A 23,736-nucleotide genomic window follows, 5' to 3' on the forward strand; every position below is an offset into this window, starting at 1 on the left:
AAATTGTGCCACAAGGCTACGAAAAGAATACTTCACCAATCACAGATGAGAACAGACAACCAGCAAAGTATAAATTTCAAAATTCAAGCTGCCACCAACCACAATACTTCAACCACAGCAGGCAGAAACAAACTGAAGCTCTTTGCTATGTTATGCCTATTCTTCCCCTGAAAGTGGCGGGACATGTCGCCATAACCAAAACAAACTAGCGTGACCTGCAATTTCAAAATTTAGAGCTGCCAGTTAAAAGAAACTAATAGCTATGCAATTACTGGTTAAGTTACTTATATAAAAAGATCAGTTATTTGAACTTATCTAATCAAACAAATGACCTTATGTAATTTTCTTTCTTTAATTCTTCAGCTTAAAGCCCTTACGGACAGAGTCAAAAGACTACAAAACCCAGAGGGTTCCAAAGGGGAAATCAGCCTGCAAAGAGATACAAATTACAGGAACAGGTGATACATAATTAGACATGAGGGAATGAAAAATAAAACTAGTACACCTGAATTCAGGAGATATCAGCAAAAGGCAAGAATAAACTTGCTGCTCTCTTACACATTTAGAGCTCAGAAGATTCCACAACTGCACTAAGTAATCTATTCCACAATTTTGCTGCAGCCAAAACAAAACTCCTAGCAAATTACGTAGTATTAAACCTGATATTATGAAAAAATATGCTTTTTAGCAGCAGCCTGCCAGTGGTGAGCAAAAAATCTAGGTCAAGTTAGAATGTGGATGAGGTTTGCTGTTGTATTACATTTTATGCAATAAATATATAGGGCTCACTTTATGTCTATGCCATGTCAACATTAAGAGTTGGCAAAATAAACTTGACTGATGACATAACTCTATCCAAGAGTTTGAGAAGAAATTCAGCACCTGAACACAACACTGAAACAGTACTCCAAACAATGAAGAAGAGAGTTAAAACATTTTGATATAATGGTTTCATTACAAAACATCCAAAAACATTTCTTCAAGATACCAACTTTTTGAAAAACAGAAGAAGCATTTATGTGTACGCTTTTCAAAAGACAATTTCTTATCAAATGTAACACATAAAATCTTAAAAGTCACCGACATTTAAAACTACCATTTATATGTAAATCAATGCAAAGGCAACTGTTCTGGAATAACTAACAATCATACTTAAGAGTTTGGGAAGGGTTCAGCTTCAAGCCCTAAAGCCTACTCCACTCACGAATAAACTACCCATACAAAATACAAGATAAAACTCAGATATTTGATGAATCTTTCTTGGTGGAAACACTTATGGGAAATGGAACTTATTCTTGATTCATCACAGAAAGTGGTACAGAATGCTCTGATCTAGAACCATCATATTTTCAAAAGCCAGAGAGCTCAGAGAAATGGAATTTTCATTCTAAAATTAATTTCAATATACTTACCTGGATACTTCATACAGCACTTAGTTCGCAATTAGTTCGCACGCGCGAGAAAACAACACTTACAACATTATCACCTTAGTACCACTAACCCATAAAGAAAAAATTCTCAAACCACCAATTATCACCTCTGGTAACGACCGCAAACAGCGCCACGTCCCCTCTCCCGCTCAGCTGATCATCAGTAATCCCCACATTGAGAGTGGGGAGGTGGGTGGATGTATGAAGTATCCAGGTAAGTATATTGAAATTAATTTTAGAATGAAAATTCCATTTCAAAATACATTCCCTGGATACTTCATACAGCACGATTCCCAAAATTTTATTGGAGGTGGGATCGATCGTACTAGAGGTTGATTAGTGACCTATCCAACTATTCTACTCATTGACTTGGTAAGAATAGAAGGAAGCTGCAGAACTCACCTAGACTCAGAGTTCTGCCGACTCATGGAGGTCAGGTATGCATGAAGGTCTGAAGTCTCAGGGATAAGAGTGTGGAGGCAACATAGCCCTACATCCACTTTGCTCTTATATGAGAACAGTCTAGTCATGTCAAGTTAGTCTCGCCCTGCCAGGGACTCGAGAAGAACTTAACCCAAACATACTATGGGAAATTGCAATAATGAAGTTAATGTCTTAACCTAATAAACTGCTTATTAATCAATCAGAACATATAAATATAATAATTTTTAAAATATATATTTAACCATATAAATATATAAAATAAATAATGAGTTAATAAGATTAATTAATGACCTGACCCACAGCAACAAAAGGTCCCAAAGAGGAACAACCATCTAAACTGCATGAAATATTTTTAAAATAAAATAGAGAAAAGACAGAATTGGATCTCCAGGATGTGGCCTCCAGCACCCTAGAGATAGAACAATTCTTAAGAAAAGCCGCACTAGTGGCTATAGATCTAATGCTGTGGGCCCTGGGAGGAGGGCCCCCTACACCTCCCAGTGCTCCAGCACCAGAAATAACTTCACTCAGGAAGAAAGAAATGGCATTTTTGGAAATGCCCTTCCTGGGTCTCTTAGGAGAAATAAATAGGACACTTGGACACGGGACGAGGTCCATAGTCATATCTAGATAAATAGACAATGACCTAACCAGACAAAGAAGTAAACCCTCAAGGAGATCCCTCGCAAAGTCTCTGAGGGACTTCAGGATAAAAGACCTGGGAATAGGCTTACTAGCCGATTCCGTCTTCGCCAGGAAGTGGGAGACATAAGAGAGGACTAAATCCTCTCCTGAGGAAGGGACCGAAGAGGAAAGGGCTTGGAGCTCACCGACCCTTTTAGCTGTGGCTAAGGCTACTAAAAAGAGGACCTTCTTCGTCATGGTCCTTAGGTCCTTTGATGCCAAGGGTTCATATTTAGAAGACATGAGGTCTTGCAAAACCACATTAAAATCCCAAGAAGGGAAGGAGGAACCCTTCTTAGGAGCTTGGATCTCGAAGGCTTTAATGAGATCTCTGATGGCCAGGTCTGAGCTGATGGAGGGTAGTTTAAATCTAAAAACTGCTGAAAGCATAGACCTGTAAGCCTTAATGGTAGGGACAGAGAAACGACGATGCTCCCATAACCACAGAAAGAATTCCGAACCTTAGGAATGGAAGGACGCGAAATAGAATGTCCTTGCCTCATTTTCCAACCTCCATAGACTTTCCACTTAGATTGATAAGAGGCTAAAGAAGATTTTTTCTGCAGTGGCTAAGGACCTTAGCCACTCTAGAAGAGAACCCTGAGGCTCTCGCGAATCGCTGGAGTCTCGACACATATGAAGACGAAGCATTTGGGGATTTCTGTGGAACCTGTGCACGAGGTTGACGAAGAAGGTTCCGTCTGGGTAGAAGAGGAACAGGTGGTTCCAGAAGGTGTTCCATCAAATCTGGGAACCACTCCCTTTGAAGCCATAGTGGAACAATTAGAGTTAGCTGACAGTTGGTGGAAGACTTCAGCTTGTTGATCACCTGGCGGATCATAGCAAAGGGGGGAAAAGCATAAGCTTGAAGATTGTCCCACGGGTATAACATCGCATCCACCCCCACAGCCATAGGGTCCAAGGTTGGCGCAATATAAGCATCGCAACGGTGATTTAGCGATGTTGCAAACAGGTCTATGTTCACTGGCCATCTCCTCCTTAGCTTGTTGAAAACTTCCATGTCCAGCGTCCATTCTGACCCTATGATTTGGTTGGGTCTTGAGAGAGCATCTGCAATCACGTTGCAGACCCATAACAAACTGAGGGCGGAGAGAGATCTGCAAGGTCTCTGTCCATCTCAAGATTCTCTGAGCTATATCGTTGAGAACGAAGTGGCGGGTCCCCTGACGCCTCAAATACGAGATTGCTGTCGTGTTGTCCGAGAAGACAGCCATCGTTCGCTCTTGAGAAAATCTTGAAAAAGTGAAGACCCCTCTCCACCGCAATCAGCTCCCTTGCATTGATGGATAGGGCGGATTCCTCGCTGGACCAAATCCCTGAGGCGAATTGGTTCGTCAGATTTGCGCCCCAACCCACGTCCGAGGCGTCAGACCAAAACAGAAGCTCTGGTGGGGAGGTCACGAGAGAGATTCCTGATGCAAGACGATCCTCTTCCATCCACCAGAGAAGGTCGTCGTGACAAGCCGAGTCCCAAGGGATCAGGACAGAGTCGTCGTCGAAGTCCCAGCTCCTCCTGAGAGCCAGTTGAGTGCCCTCATGCGGCTGAGCTCCAGGAACTAGATGGGCCAGAGAAGACAGATGGCCCAAGAGAACCCTCCAAAGATGTCGCAGATTGCTCCCTTGAGGATAGAAATTCTTCTGCTATTGAGAAGAACCTTTCTACCCTCAAGGGAGTCAGGTAAGTCATAGACTGAAAGGGTGTCAGATTGGACTTCTCGAAATTTATAACAATTCCGAGAGTCTGACACAGGTCTATTACAGGTCCCTTGCCTGGATCACTGCTTCCTTTGAAGAAGCCAGAACCAGCCAATCATCCAGGTACCGGAGTATCCTTACTCGGCCTGGTGAGAAGAGCAGATACAGGAGCCATTACCTCGTGAACACCTGAGGCGCCGTAGTAAGACCAAAACACAGGACTTTGAATTGCCAAGCCCTGCCTCCAGCTCGGTTGGAGGAACTTGCGCGAAGAGGGACGAATAGGAATCTGAAGGTAGGCATCCTTCAGATCTATGGAGACCATCCAGTCGTCCCTCCGAATGGACTGAAGGACAGACTGGGTAGTCTCCATATGAAATTTGGTCTTTACAATAAAGGTGTTTAGGATGGAGAGGTCGATAATGGGCCTCCATCCTCCGGTCGCCTTGGGCACCACAAACATGCGGCTGTAACAGCCTGGAGAAGGAGACGCAGGCTCGATCGCACCCTTCTGCTGAAGAGCTCGGATCTCCTCCTCCAGCGCTATCCCTCTGATGGAAAGAGGGGAATACGAATCGCGGGTGATGGGAGTCCCAGAGAGAGGGGGAGGGGTGTGGAAAGGAATCGCATACCCCTCCCTGAGGACTTCCACCACCCACGAGTCTACACCTTTGTCCCTCCAAGATGTCCAGTGAAGGGACAGACAGCCGCCAATCTGAACCGGACAAGGGAATGACTCCTAGCGGCGAAAACCCTGTCCTCTAGGAGATCGCCCACGGGGAGATTTCGCAGGAGGAGCCTGCGGAGCTGGAGAAGCCGCACGCTTATTGTCAAAATTAGATTTTCCGCCTCGATAAGAGCCCCTACCTCTACCGGAGCCAGAAGTAGAGGCGCCGACATTAACCCCAGAACCACCAGAGGGGGCCTTCCGGAGGAACCTGGCTGAAGAAAAAGAGGGCAGTTTGACTGCCTTAGAAATAGCTAACTGGGCTGAAGTAGTGGAGTCATCTTTGACTTCACTAATGACTCTTTCTAGTCTCTTGCTCAAATAAATCCTGACCTGCTAAGGGGGAGGACAATAATTGGGTCTTTTGGAATTGTTGTACATGCGGAGGCAAATGAGATAAGATACCTTCCCTTCTCTTGGCATGAAGGAAGGTAGCGATAGAGGCAGCAATATTGGAGGAATTAACTAGAGAAATGAAAAAAGACTAAATGACAGCCTCAAAGATCGAGGGATCCGGAGGGACGAATCCCGATTCTTTAATGAAGTTAAGGAGAGTGGAGAGGAGCCAGAAAGAAAAAGAATTATTTTCCAGCTGGTGACGACCTAAAGATTCTAATCGGGAACATTCATCGTACGAGATGCTCAAGGACCTCTTCTGCAAAAACAGGGGCCAAAAGCCTACCTAAAGCCACGTTAGGTTTGGGAGAACCCGCAAGATCAGGCGAACTGGAGCTAAATATAATTTCTTCTTATGAGGAGGAGGACAAAGTGAAACCTTACCTTCCAATAGTGAGGATTGAAATCTATTTCTAACATCTTGGATAACCTCCGAAACTCTATCGTAAAGATTGACTCTATGCTCTGATTTAACCTCCTTAACCTTGGAGGAATAAATCTTCACTAAGGCGCAACCTTTCGGAGGATTGGAAGGTTCCGGAATGGACTCTGGATGGAAAGCCCAAATAAGCTTAAAAACCTCGTTGAGTGAGGAATCAGAACCAGAATCCCCAATAGACGAAGCATCATCCTCATTAGAACCAGACTGAAAATTAGAAAAATCAAACCTTACCGACTTCTGAGGAGGAGGAGGACAGGACTAATCCTGCGAACACCCAGGAGCCTGTGAAGAATGTGAAGAACCCAGCGAAGACAAAGGGACAGAAGTAGAAGCAGAAGGCATCTGCGAACTACTTTCACCAGATGAAGGATGAAGCTGCGAATGACAAGGAGCAGCCAAACGCTGCGAAAAAGAAGCGGAAGTGTGAGACTGCAAAATATCTGAAGCAGGAACACCTTGCGAAGACCCAGACAATGAACCCGACACCAAAAACGCAGAGGTGGACTGACTCTGAACAATCCCAGACGAAGGCAAAGCCTGCGAACAAGGAAAAACACCATCACCATGACCCTGAGAAACCGACCCATCAAAATTCGCATCTATACCGCACGGCAAACCCTGAGATGCGACACCTGAACCATGACGCACGTCAGATCGCTGAGAATAAACAAGTTGAGCTACTTGCTCAGGAATATTTAAACCTAATTGCCTAGCTTTAACAAAATCAATGCAATTAATAATATCAGGGGAAAAAGAAATACCCGACTGCACCGGGCCAACTGGTTCCCCCCATGCCGACATGACACTTCTCGGGGGTTAAGCAGAGGCGGATCATTAATTCCTTTATTAGAGGAATGGCAGACCGAGGCAGTCGGGGGAATGTCTGAAAAAGAAGGATTAGTGGTACAAACAACATCATCTTCAGTCCCTAATCTTCTATCTAAAAGATTGCCTAATTCACTAAAAGACATTTGCATTGATTCAGCAATCTGATCCGAAAAAGATGCAGAAAATTGACTGACTGATTTATTAATAAGATCAATTATATCAGATTTTGACAGGTGCTCACCGGAAGCATCTGCAACATCTACAACATCATTGCTATTACCCGGAGAAGGTTCGGTTAAGGGCTCCTCGATAACCCCTTGAATAGCAGCAGTCTTAGCTTTAGATTTTCTTTTTTGCACTAGAGATTTTTGATGTTTGACATATCTGGCAAACTCATCAGATGACCATTGTTCAATCGGCACATTTCTTACTCTCCATTACTGCCCCCTCTACAAGAATTACAAATAGAATGTCTATCATTAAACAGGCTACTCATCCGAGTCTTGCAATTTTTACAGCTGCGTCTGGAGTCACACTTGTTGAAGTCCTGTGACTATAATCCTTCAAAATCCATATTGTGAATAAGATATCCAAAAATAAAGCAGGTGACAAAACAGGAATAAGGTAATCCTAAAGTTGCAAGTGAAGCGAAGCCGAAAAACCTCTCGGCGGCGCGAAAAACAAATGATGATCAGCTGAGCGGAAGAGGGGACGTGGCGCTGTTTAATGTCGTTACCAGAGGTGATAATTGGTGGTTTGAGAATTTTTTCTTTATGGGTTAGTGGTACTAAGGTGATAATGTTGTAAGTGTTGTTTTTCTCCTTTGTCAAGTGTAACTAAGTGCTGTATGAAGTATCCAGGGAATGTATTTTGAAAACTAATTTTCAAGTACCATACGAAGAGAAGAGTTGACAGGGTTTTATTTGTATTAAGCTTTGCTCTTTCGTGAGTCCAAGTATTCCACAGGCTTTGCCAGAAGTTATGGGAGTTGTTAACACAGTTCACTAACTGCTGGACAGACTGCTTTCAAAGCTTTACATATATGCATAATAGTGGTAGTCACCTACAATTTCACTATAACTAAGTTTAAAAAGACCATCAAGTAACTTTTATATACTGGCACATGGTCTGCCCAAAGCATTTGGTCTTGAATGCAATGTGAAAATTACAGAAAGGTAGAGTGAAAGTTGAACACTAAATACGAAGAGAACATAGGGAAGAGATTAACTGTAAAGGCAGAAAGAGATGCAGCTGAGCCACTGAAAAGAACCTTAAGTACCATCAACAGTGAGTGATGCAAGGTATAATGCAAATGGTATCCACCTATGAGGAAAATGTTAAGACATATTGGAGTAAGATTATGTTTAAAAAGTTGAACAGATGCATACGAAGGGAACAAACAGAACGGATGAAAAATAAAAGGCAGAAAACACTTTACCTAGGGCTATAAAGACACTGACTAGAATTCAGATTATCATTACAGTGAGAGTATAATACATGTATGAAGAAATAACAATAAAAAGTAATGGTTAATTATATGTGGTTTATATACTGTAACAGGAATTAGAAGAGATTACTTAGAAATAGCACTGTAAAGGTCAGGTTGATCATTTTTAATCTAAAAATGAAAGCTTAACTACATGAAAATTATGTACTTGATGAGTCTAATTAGTTCATTGCTTAGCTAGAAATACAAAAAAATCAGCTTTGTAGCAATTCAAGATGGAATGACTAACAAGTGGTTTGAAAAAGCAAGAAATTATCTAATTCATAAATGCTAGAAATTAACTGATTCAAGTGTTAAATACGGTTACATACAAGTTGGCAATTTCATTATGCTTAGAAGTTACTGAATTAGCTTTATGTCTTACAAACATCTTTACTTAGCTGTACAGTATTTTCATATGCCATCCTCATAAAAATCCCTTATCAGACCCTGATCTCACTTACATATTACCTAATAAATACAACAAAATACTCAAGAATCAGTTTTACTGTACACAATTAACAATAATACCTGCCAAAAAACACTAAATTACTTACAACCTTTTCCTATTTTTAACTGGATCCAGCTAGCACTAGAGGGATTTTCCCTATATGTAAATTTAGTTAGTTATCAATGATATGTAAAGACCTAAAGGTTTGTTCCATATATGAACAACATTAAATTACTTACGAGGTCTGAGCCAAAAGAACAGTATGCAGAGCTAATGTCAACCCTTCACCCTCTGTAACCTGAGGCCGAAGCTGATCAAGATAAGGTACTATCAAGCTATGGCTGAAACAAATCGGAGCTGCATTGATAATCAAGCTCCCATGTAAACAGTTTTCATGTTCACACTTTTCTGATTGAAGACCCTGTTGAAAAAGTAAATAAAATAATACGCAAGTACAAATCAGCTATATGAGACAAATTAAAGAGCTTGCAACCATTTACTAAATCTATATCTAACAATAGAGCTAAAATTATGAATAAATGAACATACTAAACTTGGGTCACACACAATGTTTATCAAGTTACAATTTTCTCCTATAACAGAGAAATATATTCAGGTACAAATTTCCAGTGTTACATGAGGCAAAGTGCTACAATCCAAAGATTCAGCAGCTTACCTTGATGCATGTCTCACAGTACTGCATCTCCACTAAAACTTCCTGTGGCTTTATTTTGGTAAAATTGAATCTCTCTGGGTTACAAGGTTCAAGAATTTTGCGAAAGTCTTCTGGCCGCCTCCTTAATTTTAAGCGATTTGAATTTAGCTGCAATTAAATAAAGGTCACTTAAAACACTCACAAAACGTAGTGCTGGAAGAATTTAACACATACAAACACATTAATGTAAACTAAAGCACTTAAGAAAAATTACTTTCAATGATATGCTTCAAAGATACAAATTATTGGTCTAATAAATGCATATTTCACCAATCAACAAAGTGACAACTATTTCTGTATTATAGGTATGACAATGTCCTTTTTAAAAGGGCATCAATTTATATAAAAACCATAGCTATGTTTGTTTAATTATAATCATATATTATAAATGTCTGAAGTCGTCGACTTCAAATGTTCCCAAACTCATCAGTCATTTTTCTGACAGACAGAAGAATAGTGATCTCACAATAAAGTACTGACTAGAACTTCGGGTATACATCATTCACTTTTCACACTTTTTGGGAGGCTGCAGCACTATTAACAGCCTACAGTGTTTCTCAGCTTGTTTCCTCTACTGGATCACCCTTTTTCACCTTTATTCTATCAGCTAACTAATTATTCATTAGCTAATTTATAACTTTTTTCAAGCACTTCAGAATCCATTCTTTTCTATGCAATAAATGTGATTTCTACTACACCGTAGCAGGTATTTTTCAGTTTCTAGTGTTTTCCTATACTGTTGGCTTTGTGGTGCAGCTAACTGTGATTAGATGCATACTCATCCTGAAAATTACACTCATTCAGTCAGTGACTGATTTTTAATGTTTGTGTATAATATTATGTATACTTTTCTGGTTTCACTTCTTATGATAGTGAGATGCAAAGGACAATTATACTTCCAGTAGGTCGATGCAGATTGGAAGTAATGCCCATGTGTGCCTGTGAGATGTGAAGGACGATATACTTCCAGTAGGTCGATGCCAAATGGGAGTAAGGGACATATGTGCCTGAAAGCTGAAGGCTAAAGAAATAGAGGCTGTTCAGATGACTTTAGCTTTCACTAAAAGTAGGCAAAGTTGTTCTGAATCTGTGTGTTTCAGAAATTCTCTTAAGGATGAAGGACAATGCAATCTTAACTCTTAAACGCCGACTGGACGTATCATACGTCGACTAAAATTGTCTGTCGGGTGCCGAGTGGACGTACGGTATGTTGACTACAAAAAGTTTTTTTAAATATTCGCAGAAAAATAGTTATAGGCCTAGTTTGTAAAAGATTTTAAATCACGCGCCTTGAGGGATGCTGGGAGTTCACGGATCATGCTGTTGTTTTGTTTACAAGCGTTACCCAGCCGCGCATGCGTGAATTTCTTTCTTCTCGCACTATGGAGCATCAGTGACGCATCTCAGAAATTCTTTCGTCACTTTGTCGTAATTTTTGCACCGTTTTATATTAGCCGTTACATAAAGTTTTATATATGAAAATGTGTGCAATTTCATGTAGAATACAACAAAAAACAACCCAAGGTTGTAGCTTTTAGAAGTTTTGAAATATTTTCTTATAAATCACAATAAGTGACAAAATTTCAACCTTCGGTCAACTTTGACTAGACCGAAATGGTCGAAAAACGCAATTGTAAGCTAAAACTCTTACATTCCAGTAATATTCAATCATTTACCTTCATTTTGCAACAAATTGGAAGTCTCTAGCACAATATTTTGATTTATGGTGAATTTTTAAATAAAACTTTTTCCTTACGACCATGCGCGGTAACTCGGCCAAAAATCTCAGAAATTCTTTTGTCACTTTGTCGTGGTTTTTGCACCGTTTTATACTAGCCGCTACATAAAGTTTTATATATGAAAATGTGCACAATTTCCTGTAAAATACAACAAAAAACAACCCATGGTTGTAGCTTTTATAAGTTTTGAAATATTTTCATATAAATCACGATAAGTGCCAAAATTTCAACCTTCGGTCAACTTTGACTCGACCGAAATAGTCAAAAAACACAATTGTAAGCTAAAACTCTTACATTCTAGTAATATTCAATCATTTACCTTCATTTTGCAACAAATGGAAGTCTCTAGCACAATATTTCGATTTATGGTGAATTTTTAAAAAAAACTTTTTCCTTACGTCCTCGCACGGTAACTCGGCTGAAAATCTCAGAAATTTTTTTGTCACTTTGTCGTAATGTTTGCACCGTTTTATATTAGCCGTTACATAAAGTTTTATATATGAAAATGTGCGCAATATCCTGTAAAATACAACAAAAAACAACCCATGGTTGTAGCTTTTAGAAGTTTTGAAATATTTTCATATAAATCACGGTAAGTGACAAAATTTCAACCTTCGGTCAACTTTGACTCGACTGAAATAGTCGAAAAACGCAATTGTAAGCTAAAACTCTTACATTCTAGTAATATTCAATCATTTACCTTCATTTTGCAACAAATGGAAGTCTCTAGCACAATATTTCGATTTATGGTGATTTTTTGAAAAAACTTTTTCCTTACGTCCGCGCATGGTAACTCGGCTGAAAATCTCAGAAATTCTTTTGTCACTTTGTTGTAATGTTTGCACCATTTTATATTAGCCGTTACATAAAGTTTTATATATGAAAATGTGCGCAATTTCATGTAGAATACAACAACAAGTAACTCATGGTTGTAGCTTTTATCAGTTTTGAAATATTTTCATATAAATCACGATAAGTGACAAAATTTCAACCTTCGGTCAAATTTGACTCGACCAAAATAGTCAAAAAACGCAATTGTAAGCTAAAACTCTTAAATTCTAGTAACATTCAATCATTTACTTTCATTTTTCAAGAAATGGGAAGTCTCTAGCACAATATTTCGATTTATGGTGAATTTTTGAAAAAAACTTTTTCCTTACCTCCGTGCGCGGTAACTCGGCTGAAAATATCAGAATTTCTTTAGTCACCGTGTCGTAATTTTCGCACCATTTTATATTAGGCCTTACATAAAGTGTTATACATGAAAATGTGCGCAATATCATTTAGAATACAACAAAAAATAACTCATGGTTTTAGCTTTTACCAGTTTTGAAATATTTTCATGTAAATCACGATAAATAGAAAAAATTCGACCTTTGGTCAACTTTAACTCGACTGAAATGGTCAAAAACTGCAATTGTAAGCTAAAACACTTACAGTCTAGTAATATTCAATCAATTACCTTCATTTTGCAACAAACGAGAAGTCTCTAGCACAATATTTCGATTTATGGCAAATTTTAGAAAAAAACTTGTTTTTACGTCCGCTCATTACGAGTTCATGCATCATTTTGTGATAATATTTTCTCTGTGTTGCTTTGATCGTTTTACAATTTGTTATATACCAAAATCATTACAATTTAGTGTACAATACAATGAAAAAAAAATAACTCATTAGCTTTAACCATTTTGCTCACAGCGCGATTTGTATACAATTATATATGAAATTTTTTTTTGCGCTGTCATATATTCCAATATTTATATATGATAATGATATTTTTTAAATTTCTGATGGTTGCATACTAAACTTCAGGCAATGACAAAAAAAGGAGCCAAAAATTAACTCTTAATCTTAAAAACTAAGCGTTCTGTTAGTTTTTGAAAAAACTTTTTTTACGCTTCAACGCTAACTCCCGAATGCCGCCGGCATACGACAGACACTTTTGTAAATAGAGGCTCAACGTTTAAGGGTTAATCCAAGGGTGAGGGGTTCTTGACCAAATATCTAAGGACCAGAAAGGCCTCTAGATTATTAAGTGCTGTTCAGGTAAGTACCTAAAAACTCCAATTGGACAGAGATTTCACTCTTTTCACTCAGAGCTGGCGAGTGCTCCTGGGTGCTTGGAGCATGCACTGGCACCAGGTTATAGTTGGTGTCAGGTGAGCTGGACACCAGGCGAGTTAGAAATTTGGGAGTTGGATGGAGCTCATGGAGGCCAAGGATTTCTGCTAAGCTCTAAGGGAGAAAGAACAGATCCAGGTCTTGGATGAATCCTCGTTCTTGGCTAAAATCAAAGGAAAAAACGAGGATAACACATCCCTTGCTTTCTAGCTGGGTGTGAAAAAGGCTTGCGAGGTCTTTGAGAGATAAGCATAGATCGGTATTTCTCCAAGGAAAGCAAGAGAACCCAAATCTTCTCAGGAACAAAGAGGTAATCTGCGGCAGGGTCATAGGTGTCTAAAAAGAAGAAACGAAGAGTCTGAGACACCAGCTTTGGAAGACATCCACTAAGTCTGGGAGACAGAGGAAGAGGGTGACTTCTGAATCTGCAACACATACTGAGACCCTTTGGAAGACAATCCCATGAACAGTCTGATGCCTGTCTGGGAATGGGGGAAAGATCTTGAAGAGTCCACCAACAACTGTAAGTAACTGGCAACTGAGCCTGAAACTGTTCAGCACTTCCTCAATCATGTAGAAGGTTCCTTGAAGAGGCAAACAGGTCCAAGGTTGGCTTGCTTCATACAATAAAGAGATTCTGACAACTAGGAATAAAAAGGCCATGATGGGAAGGACAAGCTTCTGAGGGCCCAGTACGTCCTTCGACACTTAGTCCCGGAATAAATCAAATGACTAGAAAACTTGATTGATCTGTCAACAGAAGCAGGGTTGGCCATTTTAACCAAATGGTTTAAACCATGGTTTAAACCAGTAAAAAAAAAACATGGTTTTTTTTGGTTTTTATGTTTTTTTAAAGTTTTTATTGGTTTTTTATTTTTCATTTTTTTATTTTCTTTAGGTAGTCAAGCTTTCTCCACAAATCTTTTTTAGATAATATTAATTTTTTGGTACTTAACCAATGTTTAACCTACTAGTACATTCAAAGTCATATCTTAGAACATATTATTTGTGTTACAAAACCAGACATAACTGTACATATTAATACTAGTGGTAAACTTCAGATATTTAGGTTAAAAGAAATTGGTAAATAATTTGATTTTTTTAATGCTAAAGAGGTACTGTATATATAGAAACAAAAATAGAATATGAATCAAATACACAAAAAATTTACAAAAATAAATACCATTTGGTGACTGATATCAGTTACTCTGTGTTATTTATTTACTTTATTTTTTAGATGTAATAAATAAAAGCCCTTTTTGGATACAGAAAGTCAGAAGAATTCATTAATATGAAATATAAAATCCTACTTCAAAATGGTAAGTCGGTAACTTAATATTTTGCTTAACCAGATCCAAACTTGTAAGTCAGTCAGACAGGTATCATACATGACACATCCACTCAACTACAGAATCTCCTCTCTCTCTCTCTCTCTCTCTCTCTCTCTCTCTCTCTCTCTCTCTCTCTCTCACACATGCAGTTATCCGAAGTATTTCATATAACCAAAGATTTTGACTTGTAACTAAAGTGCTCTAATTTCTACGAGATATGGAGATAAATGATAATGGAAACTTAAAATTTTTTTTAATACTTACAGTGTATGGATAATGGTATGTCAAACACATATAGGCGCACAGATTTGTGTGAATATCATCTAAATATCTGAAGTTTTATACTGAGTAGCACAGGAATTAATTTAATTAAATAAACCAGAAAAAAACCATATTCCATGGTTTAAACCAAAAATGCCATGATTTTTGGTTTCTTTAAAAAAACCATTGGTTTTTGCCAACCCTGAGAGGAAGAACTGCTGATTGGTCGAGAGGGAACGCTGGATCCAGCTCCCTGCTTAGTGGATGTGTTAGGACTGAGGTCTAATCCAAACAGACTACCACAGAGCTAGGGTCGAGCAGTACTAGAGCTGTAAGAGAAACACTTTAGCTCTCCACAGTATAAGTGAGCTTCTGTTCTTCTTGAGGACCAAGTCCTGGACACCTTCAGGGTTCTTCAAATGGGCTCCTTTGACCTAGATCTGAGGTGCTGAGAAGAAGACTACAACTAAGCTCAGCAGAAGAAGGAATTCCCTTGCACAAGTCACGTTCAGACAGCCACCACTGGAAATCTGACTATAAAAACCTGGGCTAAGAAACAACACGGAGGTGTCCGACTGTGTTTCCTTGTCCCGGTAAAGGTTACTGTCAAGAGCCTCCGAGCCACTTTTCTTCAAAGATAATGAAGAAGTTAGTCTAAATGTAAAGACTGAAGTAATACCCAGACAAAAGGGGAAGTCAAATGCAGGAAGAGCTAGTAATCGGGAGAGGTCGAAGCACAGACTCCCGATTGGGAAGCCCTGTCCCGAAAGGCAGAAAAACTCTCTGGAGTTTGGACTGAGATCTGGAAGAGTGCTCCCTGCACATCGAAGCTCCTATCCAATCACCCTGGAGAATGGGTGAAAGAACTATCTGGATCATCTCCCTCTTGACCGTCATCTACTGTCTAAGAGAGAGAAATGAAGAACTGTGGTCATGCAGCACATTGTCAGGAGCCAAGTACTGTACAAGAAAAAGTGTTGAGCGCTCCAAAACTACTGTTGGAACGGCGTCATTTGGAAGCGATAGCCCGTTGCAACTATGTGAATCTCACAGCAGAGGACAGCACCACAGATCGCCTTCTAGAGAATACAAAGCAAGAGCGGAAAAACTCTTCCAAGTCTGTACATGACAGGGCATGGAAACAATCCAAGGTGCCGAGCCTCTGGTGCTGGATGCTCTGACACTGGACACTTGGACACTAGACTTTCGGTGGACGGTGTAACAGATCCAACAAATTACTAAGTTGGTGCAGAAACCAACGTAGAAAAGCGCTTGGAACTTGGGAGCTCGGAACTCGGGAGCTCAGAACTCAGGCACTCGGAACTTGGAACCTGGGAGCTCGGAACTTGGGTGCTCGGAACTTGGGAACTCAGAATTTGGGCCCTCAGAAGTTGGGAGCTCGGAATTTGGGCACTCAGAACTTGGGAGCTCGGAACTAGGTAGCTTGGAACTTGGGCGCTCTCTGACTCTGTCCAGATTCTGAGAGCAATGATGACAACTGCTGATGCACCAAAACTGGGAAATATACCTACAACGGCTGAGATAAATCCAAAAAAACGCCATTGGCATCACTAGTCTACACTGTGATCCATAACTAACCACACTGGGATCCTGAAAGTGTCAATGGAGCCTCTTGTCCAAACTGGGATCCCTATCTTGTTCACACTGGGGTCCGAAAATTGAAAAAATGCCATTGGCACCACTAGGCCAAGGCAAGCACATCTTTATGATCTTTATGGATGCCTTTTCAATGGCTGTCCGTTGAGACAGGCGGAAAACAGGCTTGACTGAGGGGTAACTATCCGGGGGCAAACCCTTTTGGACTCCCATGGACCGACAGTATGTCTCCTCCCAGGTTTAGGGGAGTCTGACAGGGACTGGGTTTTTGAGATCTCACAGGACTGGATAGTTACCTCCACTACACATCCAACAAGACGTCTTTCCAGTGGCTGTCTGCCAGTATCTGGGACCGCAACAGGCTCGACTGAGGGGGGCAACAACCCATGTGGAACCCCCGACCTCCTTTGGACTTCCAGTTTGTCCCCTCCCAGGAATTGTGAGGAGTTTGACTCAGTGACAGGTAGAGTGGTAGACAGCTGGGAAGGTGGCTGGGAGGGAAGGGAAGAAGTGAGGACCAGCACAACTGACTCATGAGCCATCTCCTTAAAGGAAGTCATATTACATGGCAAGACAGTTCACTTTAAAAATATATTTCATGCACAGCATTTACCTTAGTTTCTAGGAAGATGCCTTCTGAAGAGCAGAAAGTCCACAAAAGACATATCTAGAGTGGAGGAAGAGGAAGGGCCACTAATACTGATAGACACAGATGGGACAAAGGATAGATGAAAACTATGAGAAAATGGAGGAAATGAGTGGGAAGGAAACAGTGTAGGTAAAGAACAAATAGGCTGAGATTGTGAGGCTGAAACTGAAGGAAAAAGCTCAACAAAAAATTGAATATCATTAACTTCAGTAACACAGATCAATGCAGATGAAACTTTAACCTCAGAGCTATGGTTATCTCCTGCATAACTAGATTCAAACTCTAAACCTACATTGCTATTCTTAGAACTTGACTGCTGAAGATGATAACTAGGGCCTATGCAAAACTGATAATTTGGAGATCGAGGAATTTGACCGGTCATCTGCAACAATGGAGAGAAAGGTGTTGGAGGGCACAGATCAACCTTGCCTCGATAACCGACCAGTTCCCTGACAGCAGACTCTTTCAACGTCACAGGTCAGTTCTAAGCTCAGGTACTACAGATATGTTAGGCCAATGACATCTACTCTCTCAGGGAAGAGTGTGCAAATAAGAGCATACACCTTGTAGGGAACCAACTTCTTTACCAAACAAAATTTTGGTAAAACCTGCAACTGATTCCACAATCTGACTGCATCCCGTTCTAACTTATCAAGTCACTTTTTCTGAACAAAGGGGAGCAGAAGACACAACAGATGGAGGAGAAGGGAGAGGAGGGAAAGGAGGTGGGTTGGGTGAGAGAGTTCTTCATTGGGTAGGTGGGTTCTGTTCTCAGTTAGCACTCTGCTGGCCGCGAGTTCGAATCTCTGACCGGCCAATGAAGAATAAGAGGAATTTATTTCTGGTGATAGAAATTCATTTCTCGCTATAATGTGGTTTGGATTCTACAATAAGCTGTAGGTCCCGTTGCTAGGTAACCTATTGGTTCTTAGCCACGTAAAATAAATCTAATCCTTCGGGCAAGCCCTAGGAGAGCTGTTAATCAGCTCATTGGTCTGGTTAAACTAAGGTATACTATTTTTGGAAGAGAGAGAAGGAAGAGGTGAGGAAGCCAGGAGGGAAGTAACCAGCTTGTCCCTGCTCTAATCAGTTACCGTCTAAACCTAACCATTTCCCTTTCCTTCCTATAACTAGGGAATTCCCTCACTATGTCAAACCATTTCCTACATTCCTCACATTGGAGGTTTGGGTCACACACCTGACTCATAAAACTGACACACACAGAATACCTATTCATTTCTGTCACATACATCCTGTTTTACAAAAGTTGTTACAGCAAAACCTAAAACTAATATTCTTATGTTTACTGATTCAGTTGAGGATATTCCTAGCCAACAAAGCTAAAAAAGATTACAAAACTGTGAAACAGTGCAACAGTCAAAATCCTGAATGCCTTACAAAACAATTTGCTATAACAGAAGAATAATTCTGACAAGAGCATAAATGTTTGATATCCACCACATGGAGAAAAGGTGAACTAGACAGCCAATCCACATCAGCCCAGCATTCTTCTTTCATGAATGCTGACAGCACCTGACTGGCATGAAGATGCAAGTTATCTTTACCAGTATACAGGATTCATCCCAATTAATATTACATACCTGAGTAACTATGTTGTATTTCCCAGGTACAATCTTGGTCTGTACATCATCCGTTTTATAATTAAAAACACCAGCATCACTTGCTTCTTCCCATTTCGTAGTCAGGATTGAGTCAAAACTAGATTTCTTACCATTACTGTGACAGCTGCTGGCTGTGTAAGCAAAGTCAGCACTGGAATACTTGTAAACAAGAGCACCCTTCTCAGAAGAATGACTCACACCATTAGTTTCCATTGTAGATTGTTGTAGCAAATATCTGAAATTTTTAAAAGAACCTCAATTCTTCATACAACATATCAAATTATAATTCATCTTATAATTATCATTTGTCCTGATATAAAACCATCCACTTTATACAAGACTGAAGCAACTGACATATGGGTAATAAAGTACAGTAATGATTATAGATGATGTATAGATAGAACTTATGTACAGTATTCACAAGAAATAAGTGTAAGGAAAATGACAAGCAGGTATAAAAACAAGCGTAAAAATATACTTGTTATGCATAAAATTCAGCTATCTTCTATTAAATGGCATACTGTGTAGGTGTGGCATGCTGGAAGATTGAGCAGGAATGTATAATGCACTTTAACCCTGAGGAACTAAAGACCAAAAACCTTAAGAAGTGAGAAGTATGGTTACTTAGGCACATACTGTAAAACAAACCTTGTTAGTAAGGAAAGACAATGTGCACTGTGTACAGTAATATAAAATACTACTACTTCTCAGCTTAATCCCTAGTTGGGGCTGCTGTTTTTAATAAGTCTTTTCCAGGTGTTTCTGTCTTGTGTCCTCCCATCTCCTATTCCTTTATCCCTCGTGTATTTGTAACACTCACTGAATGGCTCACTGAATAATTTATTTTTGCAATTATCTTATAGACAAGATGTCTTTCCTGACTCCAACCCTACCTCTTTATCCAGGCTTGGGAAATATAAAAAGCATAATCATGAGTTCAGCGCCGGCCACATGAGCCTTGTGAGGCCCAGGAGGGCTTTCACCTTTAATAATCACTGCTCAGGATAGCAATGCAAAACTATAAACAACAAACTTGGAGGTGTCCACTTCTGAGGCAAATTTCTTCCACACTTACATTTCTATATACAGTACTGTAAAAAAAAAAATTACATGAGGCTTTATAGACCAATTTGAAAACCACCCAAAACCTTCCTGTCCCCTTATCACGGCCACCCACTTTGATCTTTGCCAAAGGCCATTTCTTAGGCATCCTGGATGCCCCATGGCCTTTACTGTGGAGCATAACTAATAAAATACATATTAACACACAAGTATAGCTGAGCCTCTCACTGATACTCCTTAGTGACTTTCACCTAGGTAGCAGGACGTCATAGGCATAATGAGAGCTGCTCTATCTAAAGAAGTATTTATCACCCTAGCAGAAACTAGTCAAGCATTGATGTAAGGGGTGGAACTCTCATTCCCCAATTTGGAGCATCAAATGTAAGTGGTTAAATAGCTGCTTAGCCTTCTAACACTCTCACTTCATACTTCACATCACTCATATTCAGTACTGAACAGTAATTTGATTGTGAGAATGAGTTGAGGAACAATGAACATAATGTTTTTTTACACAATCTCATTGTCACAATTGTTTACATAACACAAAGTGCAAACACGGAACAAGCTCCCACAGAATAAAATACCCACATTTGAACACGAAGTGAAAAACCGAGCAAATACAAAACACAAACAAAGTAAAACACAAACATGAAATTACTGTACACAAATATATATAAAAGAGCAAGAGGATAAATACAGCATGGCTATAGACCTACAACACTAACAATGACACTAAAATAACATTACAGCCTCTTAAACTTGAGACAAATAGGATGGCAATTCCACAGTATTACACCACTGCAAAGGATGAAAGACCTTTGCAGTGTGACATCATGGCAACTACCTGCCAATGGAATGAGGATGACAGAGTGCTACAAAGGAAGAAGCACACACTTCTTGAGGCATAATCTTTTAAAGTATTAGTGCTAAGTCCCTGTGGAAAATGGAATTAGGGAAGATGGCCAAACCCTTTTCTGGCAATCACCTGAATCATAACTGCTGGAACAAAGGAAACCAGCAATTCAAGTACATATAGTAATTTACTTTACAAGACAAAGAACCTAGGAAACAACTAAAATCCAGACATCAACATTATCATTTTCTCATCAGACTTTCCCTCTTTGGGGTTACAGGTAAAATCTATAATTCTCTCCAATCTCTTCTGTCTTGTTCCTTTTTCACCTCGCTTCTCATCTGGCAAACTGTCAGGAGTTTCTGAAACTTCCAATGGTCTTCATCCTCGGTGCTTCATTTACTAATTTTCTCGCTAACTATTCCTCACCCTTTCTAATCACAGGTCCAAACTATTTCAGCCTATGAGATCCCAGGGGCTACAGGCATGAAGGGCAAAGCAGCCTGGTTTATGTTACATTGGGATCTATCCTTGTAATTACTGTACTATACCACTGCCACATAGTCATGATTTTTAATTTCTTCCTCTTTGTGATTTTACCCACTATACTTGATCCCTATTTATCATGCATTTCTCTTGTCTTTTTTTTTGGCATATTTTACCAATTCTGTTGGTGCAATCTATTAGTTTTTAGTTCCCCCCTCCCCTATCCCACTCAAAACCCCAGGTTAGCCAGCCTAGAAAGATATAAAATGAAAGAGCTAAACCAACAATAAAAACCACTTAAAACATACAATAAGCTGTTGAAAAATTGATAAAATTTGATAAAATTTTACTGTAATCCATGATCACATTTTGGACTTGAAATATCATTTTATTAAATTTTAATGTGTGCTTTTAACATTTTTGACATTTGTTTCTTTTGTGACAGTTTTAGGTAATACTATAGAATAACTGTGCACAGCCTTTTACCTTGAAAATTGAGTTTTCCTATACTTTGAGTGTTGCAGATAAAGGAGGCGGTGTTGTTTATTGGCAGTCAATTAATATTATCCTCACATCTCTATCCAACAAGGTTGGGGACCCTTTAGGAACGCAGGGTTTTGGGTGGGGTAAAACACAGGGAGAGAGAGCAGACATGTTATTATTATGCTGGAGAACCTGGAGCAGTGCCACACATGCGCAAGGCATCTGGGAGCCATATGTTCCAGAAGGGGTTGGCTAAGGGAAGGGGAAGGGCCTGGTGAAGGAAACCTATTATAAAATAATTTTTAAAAGTAAATTGTATTTTTCCTAACTATACAAACCTGAGGTCCTTTACATTAGAAATTACTTTCAGGCGTAGGCTGAAAAGCCTTTAAACTCTTGACAGCAAAAGGTGGTTAGACAGTATACTATAATGGTCTCGTCTTTTCCAGGTAAGCGGATACCCACCTGCCTGGATGTAAACATTCTTTTCTGTTTGTCTTTCGGTCCAGGTTCAAATTGAGGGGTGGCATGAGGTGGGCATAAAGTGTAAAGGACCTCTTTGGCGGGTTTGTTTTTATTCAGTTAGGAAAATACAATTTAGCTTTAAAAATTGTTATTTGTTCCTTCCTCTTGCCAGGATCAATATTGTATTTTTCTACAAAACCCCTTGGTCCTTTACATTAGGAAGACTCACTGGTTGGAGGGAGGAATCTGAGTGAGTCTCCTGAACTGACTGGAGTTCTGCACACCCCTTGGTCCTTTACATTAGGAAGACTACTCTCCTGAACTGACTGGAGTTCTGCACCTGGGTTACCCTCCTGGTCGAAAGAGCGAGGAGGGGAGTACCGTGCCTCTGACATATTGGTCGGAGTGTAGGAACTGCAAAATCAAATGTCAGATACTGGACCTTTCGCATGAGTGAGGAAACGTAACTTCTACGAAATAGGCTGGAAGGATCTAGAGTCGGAGGCAGTAAAGAAAAGCTGAGATAGGGTTCCCTTATTGCCAGTCTCTCCTTCCTCCCCTTGCTAGAGAAAGGAGCGGAATTGCTCCTATGATTCTATAAGAAAAATAGAACAGGAGCTCGATGTGTAGTCTTACCGCATCAGTGCCAGTTCCAGCAGCTATTGGTTCGAGTCCTATTCTCATCGCTGAGGAGGAGAAGTTGGAGAACGGGGAAGGAGGAGGAAGAGAGGGCAGTCACTCTTGGAACCCTTCTCACTTCCAGAACCAACGCCTTAGCGAGATGCTACTCGTCCTCTTAAAGGAGCTGGGTAAGACAACACAACTTGTTGAGCAGCCACCACAGAGCCAAGGAAAAAGAGTTTCAAGGGCCTGTGGGCAACACCGAAGGAAGAAGACAAGAGTGTGGTCTAAGAGACCACGTCTTGCTTCCAGACCGACAGAAGCTTCCGGAATGCGAGGGATGGACCAAGCCATCGACTTCGTGAGCTCTCGGGTGAAAGGTACCGGTATTGTCAGCTGCCAAAAACCTCCTTTGATCGCTTCACGAAGTCAGGAGGAAGATGTGTTCTTAGACACTTCTTCCTTGGGAGAGACAGTACTAGCAAAAACGTTGACAACATCCAGGTTAGGAATGTCGAGCCTTTCAGAAAGTACCACAGCTCCCAATAGGACAAAGTAACGAATGATCTGGATCATCGACACAAAGTCCAAGGAGGAGGGGAACAAGAGGGGCTCGAACCCAACAGTTGATGCCAATGGATTCGGAGTCCACCTACGACATCCGAGAAGGAGTTGAGGTATGATCCCCATCCCTGTTCTTCCATCTTCTACACCAAGGCCAGGGTAAGATGAGAGATGGTCCTAAGAGGGCATATCTCTATCCGACGACTCTCGTAGGGCGCGTGCAGAGCACGGACAGGAACTCTAAAATGAGAGTCACATGCCACCCAGGAAACAGTTCCCTGGGAGAGCACGACTGAAGAAGCTTCTTGTCCGTAGCTAACTCTCGACTGAGGAGACGAAGGCTACTTCAGATAGAAGACTAGGTCGCAAGGGCCTACGTTCTTCACAAATGAAAGGGAGAGAAGTTACCCTCAGCGGAGAAGACGAGGAAATCCAGACTTGACAAACGACTCTGACCCGAGAAGAAGTTCCGACAACGACACCACCAGCGAAGACGGATCCAGTCCCTGGGACAGTGTTGCAGAGGACTTCAAGAGATATCCA

General features: G+C 40.4%; 1 protein-coding gene across 6 annotated transcripts in view; it reads right to left on the minus strand.

The window, feature by feature from the left end:
• Positions 1-23,736, minus strand: part of LOC136850611 (GDP-D-glucose phosphorylase 1-like) — a 243,843-nt gene that overhangs the window by 51,047 nt on the left and 169,060 nt on the right. For all 6 annotated transcript variants that reach the window (XM_067124295.1, XM_067124294.1, XM_067124293.1 and 3 more), the window contains 3 exons: positions 18,639-18,894; positions 9,281-9,427; positions 8,844-9,025 (listed from right to left, as the gene is read on the minus strand). In XM_067124295.1, coding sequence (XP_066980396.1) covers positions 8,844-9,025; positions 9,281-9,427; positions 18,639-18,894 — 585 coding nt within the window. The remainder of the gene's footprint in view (positions 1-8,843; positions 9,026-9,280; positions 9,428-18,638; positions 18,895-23,736) is intronic.

The sequence above is a fragment of the Macrobrachium rosenbergii genome, chromosome 22 (assembly GCF_040412425.1).
Source record: "Macrobrachium rosenbergii isolate ZJJX-2024 chromosome 22, ASM4041242v1, whole genome shotgun sequence".
NCBI lineage: Eukaryota > Metazoa > Arthropoda > Malacostraca > Decapoda > Palaemonidae > Macrobrachium > Macrobrachium rosenbergii.